The following is a 14,515-nucleotide window of genomic DNA, read 5'->3' as shown; positions in this document are numbered from 1 at the left end:
AAAAGGAGGGTTAAATTTTCTTAGGCTGCTCTGACAGCAACTCCCCAAAGCCTCTTTTAAACTCTAAAACTTATCAGGATGATGCTTGAGTTCCTTGCCTTACAAATTTTTCACTTAATTTTTACGTTATCCGTGAAGATGTCTGTCCTTGTTCTGCGATTGTTACTTGGGTTAGAAAAGGGCTGCAGGCTTCTTCAGCAAGATGACTCCTGATGCCGACAGTGCCACCGCCTCCTGAAAACGTGCCTGGCCCTACATCTACAACGCGGAACAACAACTCACTGGTGTTGTTCTTCAGTTAGGCGTTTTTGAACTTACGCAATTCAAATTCACTAAACAGAAACAGACAGACAAAATCACAGCTCGCTGCATTTCAAAAATGTGAGGGATGTCACGATTTTCTAGAGACTTTGCCTGACGGTAGAGATCTCATCTCAAGCGCCTGGCCATCTTGCGCACAGACAGAGGAGGGAGGGTGGCCTCGCAGAGTAAGATTCATTCTCAGAGGACAGGCAAATGTCACTTTGCTCACTTTTCTACTATCGTGTGAGGCTTTAGCCCTTCTAAAAAGGATTTCTTGGTTATACGAGAAAGTTGGCCGACTTTTGTACCAATTACATGTTTCCCAGAAAAATTAAATTGCTAAAATTATCAAAGACACAAAAGTTGGGAGGCAACAGCCTGCAAAGCACTAAACAAGCCGCACCGAAACTTCCCAATTCCCAGTTATTTTTTAAATCCGTATTGAGGACTTTGAAAACGTATCCCCCGATTAAAAATATACATATACACACATACAGATACACATCACGGTTTACTTACAAGTTTTTGTATTTCACGTAGAATTCCTCAACTTCTATCTCCTCTCCAGAGTCCTTCTGCAACAAAAGAAAATTTCAGGCACGTGCTCCAAACCAGCTACCAGAATATTCCAAAAACGATGATTTACTCCCACGTGAACACAAACCAGGGGCGACGAAGGCAGCTGTGGATGTTCTCGAACGGATGAGCACGTCGCGAGCGGCAGGAGGCCGGCGAGATGAAGACTGACGCGCTTCGGCCCGTGCGTGCTACTCGATGTGCTGCAGCTTCTGAGACATGAATCATTTTAACTCCTCCCTAACCACATGCAGCTTCATTCACAACAACCTGACCCCAAATCTGGCTCTGTGCCAAACCCACAGTGCTAAGTAGACGCCAAGTGCACCATTTTCTCAGGCAGCAGCCAATTAGCAACTGCTCTCCTGAATGCCATATGTATTATTTTTGGCTGCCTCATGGCAACTTTACATTGTGGGTTTTGTAATGTTTTAAAATATTTAAAAGACATTTATTCCTCCATATAGTTAATAACTCCAAACAAGAAACCATGTAAAACTAAACCTTGTTCTTACGCTGTAATTTCAGTGCATCACTATTCCCAGTTCTAGTTTCACTCAACGGTACAATTAAAATCTCTCAGACAAGATGTCTCACACACACACAGCAGCCAAATAAAATTAACACTCCCACTACTCCACGTAGGTAAGGTTAAAATCGTGATATGCATCGGCCAAACCAAGAGTTCAGCGGTGGGACTACCTAGGCCATCTCCCTTGATCCCACCCTCCGCAGGGTGTGAGGAAGATACCCTCACGTGATATTTTAAGTATCTCTCTCAATATTTTTTTTCCCCTTTTGCTTTTGGGCTGTTAAGTCACAGTATGTAATTTTCTCCTGGAACATTTGATCAGATAAATCAGGGATATAAAACGTAAACACCACTTATAGATGTTTAGGGATTGCTTTTACACTCTTACAAGAGCACCCGAGTCTGCCTTAAGGGTCACGCTTGGCTAAGCCGCCTCAGAGATGCTGCGAAGAAAATTAAGGCAAGTAGGAACACGGGAGAGGACAAACAAAGGAGCAAAGACTTTTCTACTGGATGACAGGCTGGCACAGGATCTGCTCAAAGAGGCTACAATTTCCCTCAATCCCCAACGTTGAAACTACTACCGAAGACTGTGAACGTAAACTTTTCTTTGAAACTCTCACGTGTATTGCTTAAACCTAAATTGTAAACTGTTTTTCCACCAGCCTAGAAATCAGCAATTAGAAGATAGGATATTCGAGAGTGCGGTCAAAGCCCATGAGTAGCTGGTTCTAACCTAATCATCTATAAAGGTCATAACCATAAAGCAGCTTTTGAAGCAATTTTCCAGGACACCATCAATGTCCATAAACTTCCAGTTATCCAAAATGAAAAGGAGTGTTTGCTAGATACCTAGCAACATAAACCTGGAATTAATTTAGAGAGAAATTCTAGTCAATCGAGTGACAGTCCATCTAGGACCCGCCTTACTCTTTTCTAGCCCCAATATTGCACCTTCTGCTCACACATTAGAGCAGTCAACTGAAGATTCCAATAGAAAGGAAGGCCAAGACAAGACAGAAGACAACCAGGGTAAATGGCAAGCCAAGATGAGCCTGGACCTTTTGACATTGGTCATAGCATATCATGAACTTCAATCCTGGAATGGGATTCAAATGTGTCGACTGCTTTTACTCTTTTGAAGCTAACTGCATTTCTTTCAATTCAGAAAGAGTGCTTCAAAATTATGTATCTTTGAGACGGTAAAAAGACAAGCTTTATCATTTCTAGGCTCTATTATTTTCTGATTTCCTCCTTCCCAATCTTTCTTCCTATACGGTCTTTTCCCTCTCGTTCTAAATAGTCTCGCCATCCCATAATTTCTAAGTGGGCACCAAAGCACACAGGATTAACTCTGGAACAACAGGGATACTTTCCATTCCGTCTCAATCCTGTTGCCAAAAAGCTCTGACTCACAGCCATCAACTGTCTGTGTCTCTGACGGTCATCAATACCCATTTTCTTGTCATGACTGGCTATTCCTCCAGGAACCTGCAGTGGAGGTGCCTCACGAGAGGGTCTAGAGCTGAGAGGAAGCAATTAGGTTCCAAGGCTTCGTGTGGTAGCACTTGGAGCTGGTGCAGAATCCTACTGGGGCTTCTTTCTTTCTTTCTTTCTTTCTTCTTTCCTTGTTTTTTAATTTTTTATTTATTTTTGAGAGAGAGACAGACAAACAGAATGTGGGCAGGGGAAGGGCAGAGAGAGAGGGAGACACAGAACTCAAAGCAGGCTCCAGGCTCTGTCTGAGCTGTCAGCACAGAGCCGGATGCAGGGCTCAAACCCACAACTGTGAGATTGTGACCTGAGCTGAAGTCAGACGCTTAACCGACTGAGCCACCCAGGCGCCCTTATCAGGGCCTATTTCTTTTGGATATCCCAAATTATACGCCTGTTCTTCCATTCCCTGACCACACATATTGGATCACCTTCTTGTCCCTTGAACAATGAGTAGGGCTGTTTTACACTCTTTGTTTCATATAAATACAATCCTCCTGACTTCTTCTGCTTTACTAAAAGCAAAACAATTAACAAAAGTAAGTGAATGCGTAAGCCCTTGGGAACACCATTTTAATTATTCACTAAATGGCAGTTTGGCCAGCCTTTGGTGGGAGTGGAAACAGCCCCAACAAACTACCCCCAGGCCCCAACTTTCAGATACCATTCTATATCGGGAATAACCAATGAATAACAGACTCAAAGCACTATTTCTATACACGCGCGCACACACACATACAAAGAACCAGAATATTTATTTCTGAGCCCTCTAAAGCCCTCAAATTTGAGAGCCCTCTAAAGTAATTTAATGTGTTCAATAGACTATTTTTTTGAGTTTATTTATTTATTGGGGGGGGGGGGCGGGGGGGACAGAGAGAATCCCAAGCAGGCTTCTCCTTGTCAGTGCAGAGCCTGACACGGGGCTCTATCTCACAAAACCATGAGATCATGACCTGAGCTGAAATCAAGAGTCAGACGCTTAACCGACTGAGCCCCCAGGCGCCCCTCAATAGAAAATTTTAGAGAACTGTGTATATCTTTTCATTAGACTCTAAAGCTAGCCTGTGAAAATCCTTATTATTCATATGAAATTTTAAGTTCCACATATTAAGCCATACTTGTTCCCATCACTCACAGGAACCCAAAACCTCAACCGGGCAATAAACTGACTCCTCGGGCCACCTGGATTCTAGAATAGCAGTCCAGTAAATGATAATCCTGTAGCCTAAAATAATGAATGACCTTTCCCAAGCATTCTATTACTAAATTAAGCAGTCACACTGGAAAACAAAGCTAAACTATAGTGCCAAAAGGGAAAATAATAAGTTGAATAATTTACAGCAGAAAGACAAAGCACCTTGATAAAGATATCAATAAGCAAGGTACGAATCACTTCCTACTTGTGACTCAACCTACTGTATACTCTAGCAGAGATACCAAATCATAGTTCACCTTGGGAGAAAATAGGACATAATAAATGCGATGAAGAGTTTTGCCTGCTTTACATACTATTTGTTGTTGTTCTTGGTGGTGGTGGGTTCAGCTAAAGAGGATTAAAACAAATACCCTGGAATTTAAAATAAGCTCTTAAGAAAACATATCATGAGTTAACTTAAAGAAAAATAAAGAATTTCAGGGAATACAGCCAGAATTCACTTTTACAACTATTTTTGACCTTCCGATACAAAAAGGATTTGAATTATTCCCCAAGGACAGATGCCTCCAAACAGACAGGGCTACAAGACAGGCTAAATGTGGAAAACAAAAGAATTAACCATTGTACAATCCAAAAGTCCTTTTTTTTTTTTTTTAAACAAAAAGGGAGAGAGTGCGTGTGCAAGTGGAGGAGAGGGCAGAGACAGAGGGAGAGAGAGACAGAATCCCAAGCAGGCTCCACACTCAGGATGGAGCCCGACATGGGGCTCGATCCCACAACCCTGGGATCATCACCTGAGCTGAAATCAAGAGTTGGACGCTCAACCAACTGAATCACCCAGGCGCTCCAAAAGTCCATGCTTAAATCTACCTCAGAATTCAAACACAAGTATCAACTATATCCCTTTCCACTGGGTCTAACACATATGAATTTGACTTTAGAACAACATACGTGCCCGAGCCATCCCGATTAAACACGAGGCGAATTAGAGGCTCTGCCAGATGAGCTCTGCGTCTGCATGACTCCATCACAATGGGTCATGCTTCTCAGGCTTCAGTGATGAGGTCAACGGACTTTGAAAAACATTATCTGAGGGGCGCCTGGGTGGCTTGGTCGGTTAAGTGTCTGACTTCGGCTCAGGTCATGATCTCACAGTCCGTGAGTTCGAGCCCCGCGTCGGGCTCTGTGCTGACAGCTCAGAGCCTGGAGCCTGTTTCAGATTCTGTGTCTCCCTCTCTCTCTGCCCCTCCCCTGTTCATGCTCTGTCTCTCTCTGTCTCAAAAATAAATAAACGTTAAAAAAATTTAAAAAAAAAAAAAAAAAAAAAAAAAAAAAAGAAAAACATTATCTGAGTCCCCACTATGTGTCAGCACCATGTAGGGTAGGCTCTGAGAGCTCACCGCAGGTTTCTACGGTGCTGCCAGGGGGAGATAAAGGTACCTTCTTACAGCTACTCCTTCAATTATTCATGGTAACAGGACACAGACCAGCAGACATAGCTAGAATCCACAGGAAGATCTCAAATTTCCTTTTGTTTCTATTTGCCACACTTTTCCCCCAATGTTCATAAAGCTGATAACGAAAGTAACTATTTCAAGAACGTTAGTTTAAGAAGTCAGTACCTGCTAAGGTTTGCAATGTTCTAATTATTTTTTATCGCCCTTTATGAAAAATACCAGTAATGTACAAGCAATTCAATGAGCTCATCTCTTCTTTACTGTAAATCACACCTCAAGGCATGTTTCCCCTTCCAGAGAAATTTTCCATTCATCTTCTCCAACCTAAAATTCACCGACTCAACAAATATTCCACCCCATATACACTTAAAGTGAATTTTAATCTCCTATGATAAAACAAACCTGGCTGTCCATAAATGGTAACAATACCTATTTCTAACTGTGGGTACCTACCTTTTAAGGGTAACGAGAAAAGAAAAAGCTGTGAAGTGGGCAAAGCAGAAAGAAAAAGCAATGTCCTACATAATGCATAGTCTAAGTAGCTCTGAATAATAGAGCTAATTATAATTTGCAACACCCAAACCTGCTGTGTATGCCTGCTGAAGCACTATCAACTGAATGAAAATTAATATATCCCATCCAAACCACATGCTATTTACTCAAACAAGTCACTTCAATTCTGCAGAGGGGATTATTCCTTAAAGCACATCAAGTATTTAAATTTTACCATATATCTACAAGTCACAAATTAACAGTTCCAGAGTCATTAGCAGGACAAAAATGCAACCTTTCTAATGACTTAAACAGTGCTCATTTCTGCTTGAACAGGGGAGAAATTTGGTTGAAGTTTTATCATTTGGTTCATCAGCGAGGAAACTGTCATGTTCAGAGAGGCGACAGATAGCCATCCCGTATACCCCCCCCCCAACCCCTACACTCAACGTGAAAATATCTCGACGTGTCATTCTTGATTATTTTCGTGGAACTAGAGTGGTATATTCTGATACAAATCCACACTCTGGAGAACACAATAGAAAAGGAAACAGTACTGCAACAAACGTAAAGAGAAGAGCCCTGCTGGTGTAATACCATTCTCTAGGGTCTCTGGACAGTAGCTTGTGAAGAGCAAAGATTCCCTCTTTGAGAAGCCTGGGGTCTCACCTCTCTCAATGGGAAGTTACACTTTGTACACAACTCACATTAAAAAAAAAAAAAAAAAAACAACTTATTTTGCATATCAAAAAATGAGCTTGTACTTCCACCTACCTTGAAAGCAAGTAAGAAGAAAGAGCTGCATTTGACAACGACTCAAGCTGAAAGACAGATACCCTGTATCTAAAGGACACCACTTTCTAGAGACACTGGAGATTGTACGTCAGAATGTGGAGATGTAGCTCATCTCGATATCTGTGTAATTCTTCAAACAAAACAAAGCATTTGCTCTAACCGGGCAAGAAGGGAGCTAGCTGGTTGGGATGAAATGAGGAATCTCAATCAGTGGAAGACAATACAGGGTTACTGGACTTCTTTGTCACAGGGTAGATGTGCTCCTCAATGACAAAGTTATCAGACTAGTGACAGGTACCCAGATTTCACCTTTGCAGATCAACACAAATGCTGAAGAATTTTGAAGAATAAGTCATATTATCTTCAAAAATTACACTTTGCACTGACAAAAAAGAGATTAATGAATATTTTAATTGTACACGAAGAAATGTTATGAAAAGTATGAGAAAACACCTACTCACTAAAATGATAAACTTCCATCCTGGGGCGGGGGCAGGGGTGGGGGCGGGCAGGGAAATTCCCTGAGGGAGATGAGAGGTAAATTCATGTTTATGACTTTTATGAATAGTATTTATGAAAAAGGCAGCCTATAACTCTAAAAGCCCTATACATTTCTTTGGCGACTTTTGAGTTTCTTGCCTACTCTAAATCATGTCACAAAGCACTGACTGTCTGATAGATTCCAGTTTCATTTGGGGCTAAATATCCCGAAGTTTTATATTTGGCTAACAAATCAGACAGGATTAGAAATATCACCAGAAGTTTTCTTTTATAATAGTGAATTTTTTTAAAGGAAATTATAAAGCAGAAAATAATTTAAGAGTCCTACATACACCAGAGGTTTTGATCACTCCACATGGTGCTTACCTGTTTTTTTATTGAACGACTGCTCATGATTTTTTCTACCACTGGACCTTCTGCATCAACAGATTCCTAAAACAAACAAACAAACAAACAAGCAAGCTACATCAATCCAAATGGAAAACATTTCATTCCAAGCCATCAAAATAAGAAATCATTCCTTTTGCATCTACCTCTGTACGTTTTAAATTCATACCCTTTAAATCATACCCTTTTAGTCGCCGGTGGGAAACAGGATGGTAAAGAACAAGGTTCTTGCTCTCCAGAAAAAGGCAAAAGGAAAATCTGTGTTTATTACTTCATGATTATGTGGTTTAATTACGTGGACTAGCAGGGTCCCTAAAGCCAGAGAGCATTCAGAAACTCCAGCTGCCAAGAGAAAACAATCTCTGCATGACAGCAGTCAAAAATGTAACTTTTCCTCATCTATACCCATGGGGTAAATATCCGCATCATTCTGTTCTCGTAGGCAGCTTTTATCTATGTTGGCCACGTAAAACATGACGTGACAACTTAACATAGCACAAAGCACCAAATAGAGTAAAAAACTGCATCCAATCTACTTTTCAACGGGTTACCAGTTTGTTAACTGAAGTACAGTAATAGGAACAGAGGGGCGTTAAAAAAAAAAAAAAAAGATCTTTACAATGATCAATCCTACATTACTACCCATATTTTATACAAACTATTTTATCCGTCATTTACATTGCACAGAGAATAAAGTATGCCCTGCTGGGTGCTACAAGGCAGTAATTTCATAAAGGGGTTCTGACGGTGCCTAACAGCAGGAGACAAGCTTGAGCGGTTTATTAAAGTCCCAGAAGCTACGGCCCTGAATTCTTCAGAGGTAAATTCAGCCTCCTTGCATCGTAGCTCTGACTCTTCCTCAACACAGACCATTAATTCTCCGAAACTGTGTCAAGTTACGTATCATAGGCTTATATAAAAATGAATTTCAGCGAGCGGGGCTTTGTGAAAGACACTGCTAAACAACTCATTTCCCACAGCACGTTAGCCAACAGTAAATGAACGTTCTCCGGCTCAGAGTCCAAGGCTTCCACGGAGCTTTTGGGACTCCAGCTATCAGGTCTCCAGTCCACCTTCCGCGGCGTGCACAAGAGCCACGCGAACGGGCCGCTGACCTGCTGCTCTGACTGCGAGGTGTTGGAGGGGGAGTCTCTCCCAGCAGCGTCTGCATCATCTGCTTCCTCGTCGGAAATCTTGAACTCCAAGTCTTCCGTGTATCGCTTCCGCTTCACCTGCCTGCTGGAACGTCGCTTCTAAAAACACAAACACAAACACAGACACAAACACACAAACAAAAACAACAAAGCAGGTGTAAAAAGCCATCACTGATGCTCTCTGTAACCTCTCTCGGGATGCTAAGAGATACATTTTTAAAAATTAACCTTCCAGTAGAGCTGATAACCTTATCCCTGTAAGTCACATAAGAAACCGCAGGGGCAATGAACATAATGGAAATGGGGGGAAATCACCACTCCCAGCCACCAGACCTTCAGCTGGGGAATGGGAGGAACGACCAACCTGACTCCTTACTCAGGCAGTGCGCTGCTCAAAAGGGGAACCAATACCGAAGCTGGGCGATGGGTATATAGGGGTTCATTACACTTTTCTATTTTTGTAGGCTTCAAACTTTTGCTAATAGAAGATCCAAAGAAGTGACGACATTAGGAGATAATCAGTAGATTATAAAGTTCTATATAAATACTGAAATGGTATTTCAGAAGGCCATTTAAATAAAAGGCTTGATTTTAAGCTGGGCCCTAAAAGAAACAGACTTTTTGTTCAAAATAATTCTATATTGTTTTGACCTTTTTGGTAAAGAATTAGTTTTGTCAGTTAATTAAAAATGAGGCGAACTGACCTTTCATTAATGTGTGTATTTGGTAAAACCTAACCTGGCTGTAAAACGATACATGTGAGTTTTAAACCACTGATAAATATAAGATTACAACTTATAGATGAGTTCATGAAGCACACAGAATAAATAAAAGTACTAAGAAATGAACACTTATGAACTTTTTTCTAAGAATTATGAAATAAAACTTTTTAAAGAAGCTTGTGAATTGTAAAGTTGGTCAGTAAGGCAGAACGAGAGGCAAGCAAGCCCCCCCCCCGCCCCCACCCCCGGACCGTGTAGACCTAGGAGGAACAAGCAAGGCTGTACGTGGCTCCAGTCAGGACCAAGGAAGCCCAGCACCTTGTCTCAAAGGGTAGGGCTGGCCGAGTTTTGTTTTCTTACGTTTCTGCTCTCTCTGCTCTCAAGAGGGCATCTGAGGTAGCTCACGACACAAACTCGGTTGAATATGACCATCAAATGAGTCGTCTGAGGCTCTGAGCCCTTAGTCCTACACAGCCGTGACTGCAGAGGTGCAGTCCGACTCAAGGGGATGTGGGGTAACATCCTATTAACAGACTTGTTAGTGGTTTAGGCCAGTGGGAGTAGCAGTGGGGGCCAGAGGTTCCTCTTCTGGCCTTCCAGGTCAGCCCTGCCCAGAAGCAATTCCAGGTCAGGGCAGAGCAAGAACCAGCAGGGGTTCTGCCATCTGTGACCCTCCCGACGTCACGGGAGGCAGTTTGACCTCGTGAGCCCTGGAGTTGAGTGCTGAGTTTTTCAGGTAGCCCCGCTTCTCAGTAGGTGACCTGGAACAACAACTTATTTTGTGGACCTCAGTTACCTGGTCTGCAGAACGGGATTCATGACAGCTAACTACCTCCTAAGTATTCTGTGAAGATCACATGAGGGAATCAGATCGCATGACAGAATTCACGTAAAGCATTTAGAACAGAGCATGGTACATACTAATTCCAGATGCAATTAGTAGGATTAAAGTCATCATTAGTTAGCTCTACCTTGCCAAAGAAAAATCAGGAAGCACTGGGGCTACAAGGCCAAGCTACCTTGCACAGCTTCCTTTCTCTCTACCCAAAGTCGATCCAAGATAACTCCTGGTCTCTCAATCTCTTTAAGATATAAAAGGCTGTTATCAGAAACAACATTCTCATTCTGTGACACGTAGCATACTATCTGTATTTCCTTTAATAGGTCAATTTAACTAAATTGCCATGGATTGGTCTGTATTTTCATCTTGTTTGTCATTACCGTTAAGGGGAGGAACGTGCCACTAATGACGCATCTGTGATGTTTTGTCAGGTTTCCCTGGTCGGGGCCACGTCGAGGTATCCTTCCAGCCCCAACAACTAAATGCCCTCAGCTAGAGTCTGAGACAAAGCCACTTCATACCAAAGCTCACTACTGAAGAAATGTTCCACTACAATAAAACAGGAAGCTTTTCTTTTTTGGAATAGAAATCTATGACTGGTGGGTATAACTTTCTTAGCTATGGAAGCTTCTCCTCGCATCAGCTTGGTGTTACAAATGTGTGCAGCGGTGATGGGGTCGGTTGGTAGTGGACACGAGGCCACTTCCTAAGAGCGAAAACCCTCAAAATACAATTACAGCTCCATTTTCTGAAAATTTTCCATGGAGCTATGGCGTCTCTACCTTCTAAGTAATAATTGATCTTAAGTTCATTAATTTTGGGTATCAAGAGTCCTTTTACAATTCCCCAACATGAAATTAATATATGACATAACATGCTTCTCTTATGGTCTGTTAAACGGTTATCTGAAAGAGTTCTGTGAGATCAAAATGTAAGCGTTCCTTTTAAACCACACCTCAAAACGTCTGAATTGACACTATCTGAATTGACCTATTATTTTATGGGTCAACTTGTTAAACTTGATTGCTTGAGAAAAGCTACATACAGTTAAAGCAGCCATACTCAAAGAGAAGATTTCAATGTGTTTCCACGATCTCTGTTGTAGTATTTGGTGACACAATTTTGAGTTAAAATGATACGGCATTTACTGGTTTAAACAAATCAATCATGGAACTTTAAACCCTTCATGCATATCCTACCGGAAGAAACAACAAACAGCAGTAAGCATCACTTCCTGTGTCAGAGACACAGAGAAAAACCTGCCTGCAAAGTCAGATCTTCTTGTGTGGTTGCTTGTATTAGCTACTAAACCCCTAACAGTTAAGCACTAGCCAATTAGAAAGCACGCATTAATGTTCATGTGAGTTGAGTTGAGTTTTTCTGTAACTGAAATGCAGAAGAAAAAAAAAATTAGTACTTCCTAAAGTCCAATGGAGTCTCTATTAATACAAATACTTTTAAGAAACAGCAGCGATATTTGTGAGGGAACAAGGGAATTTTCTTGACCTGTGTGAATAAATCTTCTTAATGTTGTCTAAATACTACTGTCAGAAAGGTCCTAGTTTAGGCAAACACGATTCAGGAAAAAAAGACCCTTGAGCCTAAACATACAATGCAAAATCATTAAAATCCTTCAGTTTAAAAGTCCTCAAGCAATTAAAAGATGCCCACTTACCTTGCCTATCTTTTCAGTGACGTATGAAAGGAAAAGCACAAAATTAACCCCAACTGCCAGAGGTGTCCCCGGTTAGTTACAGACCCACACCGAACCACACCGCACTCGTCCACACTCGCGCTCTCTTTCCGCTCCCTTTCAGGCCCTCTTGGCCTAAGCCGTTCTGTGACATTACAGCTACCAGGGAGTTCTACTGAAAAACAAACAGACTGGCAAAACAAAGACAAAAACCAACCCTGTCTGACATTCTTTAGAACAGAGCTGCACACTGCCAAAAATTTTTTTTTTTTCCTAACTTTCAAGCAAACTGGTACAGGTGTAGGTAGCCAGTGCTTAGTGTGGACTGAGCGATCAGAAGAGGCAAGCAGGCCGTTAGGGGCCGACTTCTATTCTAGCAGGACTCCTCAGTGACTGCTCCATGATAACTCAGATGTCATTCACAGAAGTGACATTCCTAGCCATCCCAGCGGACCGCACTGGCATGCTTCCAGAGAATGTAACGAGGAAATAATTTTTAACGGTCACGTGCAGGGACTCTTACCTTATAGTCCAATCAGGGAAGGCAGTGCACTCTACACACAAGAGCCTGAAGCCCTAATGCTTATTTCGGTTTTTCAACTGCTTCCTATAAAATTCTCCAAAAGTCAGGAGAATCTAACACTGGAAAGTTCTGCACAATTGCCATCCAGAGGGTCGCTAACTTGTTCACAGAAACGGGATTATTACATGACTAAATGTCTCAACTCTGGCCACCGGATGTCAGAACACTTAAGACGAGCTACAGATTACATGTTGGTTTCTTGTTCTGCAAAATAAAAGGATTGACAAGCAACCAAACTTCAGAGAAAATCAGAAATGTGAAGGAAGCTTTAAGTGAACGAGTATCTTAACAATACGCTAACACTAATATACACATAAGCAGCGGAAGGGACGCTTGCAGAAGTAAATGAAGATACTCAGCTTTATCTATCCCGGAGTCAAAGATGACAAACCCAAGACGTCGGGAGTTTAATTTCGTGTTGGCCCCCTAGCTCTCACTGCTACGGATGTGATGTTCCAGACAACAATAAAGCCATCTTTAAAGCAGCTCTATAACAAAGACAGGGGAGGTCTGGTGTACTTGGTGTGCGGCTAAAGTTACCCACGCTAAATAACCAAGGCTTGGGGTCAGAATGATGGTATTACCTGAACACCTGGGTCCTCATCTTCTTCAGGAGGAGGAGATGCTGGGGGCGTTTTGTCTAAGTCTGAATTTTCAGAACCTTCTGTTTTTCCCTTGTTGACCTTTTTCTTCAAAGCACTTGCTTCTGAATCAGGTTTCTTATTACTAGAATTCAAAGTGGATCACTTAGTGTTCACTTTTTAATGAGGTTTTCCACATGCCCCATGCCTTATATTTCCCACATTAATATCCCGAAAGTATCGATGACAACTGATAAATCAATGCGTGTTGGCCACTTACAGTTAAATGGCACTCTCAATTAAGTTTTTATGGCAAAACCCCATACTGATGACCTTTGGCAAATACCTGACCTAATTAAAGAGAAATTTCATGCAAAAACTCCCAATACCACACAGAGTACATTTGTTATCTAGACAATGCAAAATCCCTGCCAGTACACCAAACCACAGTGAAAAATCAGATTAAGAAGTCGTTTTGCTATCAAATTTTTAAGGCACAGGATACGTTTTGTTTTGTTTTGTTTTGTTTTTGAACGTCAAGGAAAACTAGACCATAATGATCATTTCTTTGTGTCTCTTGCAGAGAGTTTTAAAACTCCTATTTAAGCCCTTTTTATAACCAACACTGCTAGGTGTCCTCCATTATGTCACCCAGCTACATTATTACCTGACGACAGCCTCTTAAAATATAACAAAACATATGGCAATTTCCTGTTCTACATGATTTTACTTAATGCTGTTTTCTTAATTTAAAATAAGCTTCGTTTTGGTGCTGGGCATTTTTCTGAGAGAGTCACGGTAGCCTTTTTTTTTTTTTTTTTTTTTTTCCCAAAGCTAGGTCTCTGAAATACAAAAATACAGCAAAAACGACCCCAATAATTAAAGTGCATGTTCCACAGTATGTTTCTGCCAGACGTTAACAGGATTGGAATGTTACAGAAGTCAAAAGACGTGAATGAACCTTGAGAAAATATATATATTTTTTTAATTTAACTTTACCATTGGCTTCAAAACCTTTATGTGACATTCTTTTAGAATGTACGTGTAGTGCTACTTCCCATTCCAATTTCCAAACCGGACCCAAGGTTTTCTAATATTAATTATCATGTTTTGCAACGTTTAAAATAATCAAACCTCAGTAATGGTTATATTTTTCTATTTCTAGAAACCATAAAATTCTAATAAATTTGAAAACACGGTATTTTAAAAACCTTTAAAAAGTTTATTTATGAAACTTCATGAATTCCC

General features: G+C 41.2%; 1 protein-coding gene across 4 annotated transcripts in view; it reads right to left on the bottom strand.

Moving 5' to 3' along the window:
* CHD7 (chromodomain helicase DNA binding protein 7) overlaps positions 1–14,515 on the bottom strand; it is a 190,814-nt gene that overhangs the window by 56,862 nt on the left and 119,437 nt on the right. For all 4 annotated transcript variants that reach the window (XM_078441927.2, XM_078441930.2, XM_078441929.2 and 1 more), the window contains exons 4-7: positions 13,271–13,412; positions 8,809–8,946; positions 7,673–7,738; positions 823–878 (exon numbers count right to left, since the gene is read on the bottom strand). In XM_078441927.2, coding sequence (XP_078298053.2) covers positions 823–878; positions 7,673–7,738; positions 8,809–8,946; positions 13,271–13,412 — 402 coding nt within the window. The remainder of the gene's footprint in view (positions 1–822; positions 879–7,672; positions 7,739–8,808; positions 8,947–13,270; positions 13,413–14,515) is intronic.

This window comes from Panthera onca, chromosome F2 (genome assembly GCF_046562875.1).
Source record: "Panthera onca isolate mPanOnc1 chromosome F2, mPanOnc1 haplotype 2, whole genome shotgun sequence".
NCBI lineage: Eukaryota > Metazoa > Chordata > Mammalia > Carnivora > Felidae > Panthera > Panthera onca.
The sequence above is the reverse complement of the archived record's forward strand: the minus strand, read 5'-3'. Positions and strand labels throughout refer to the sequence as shown.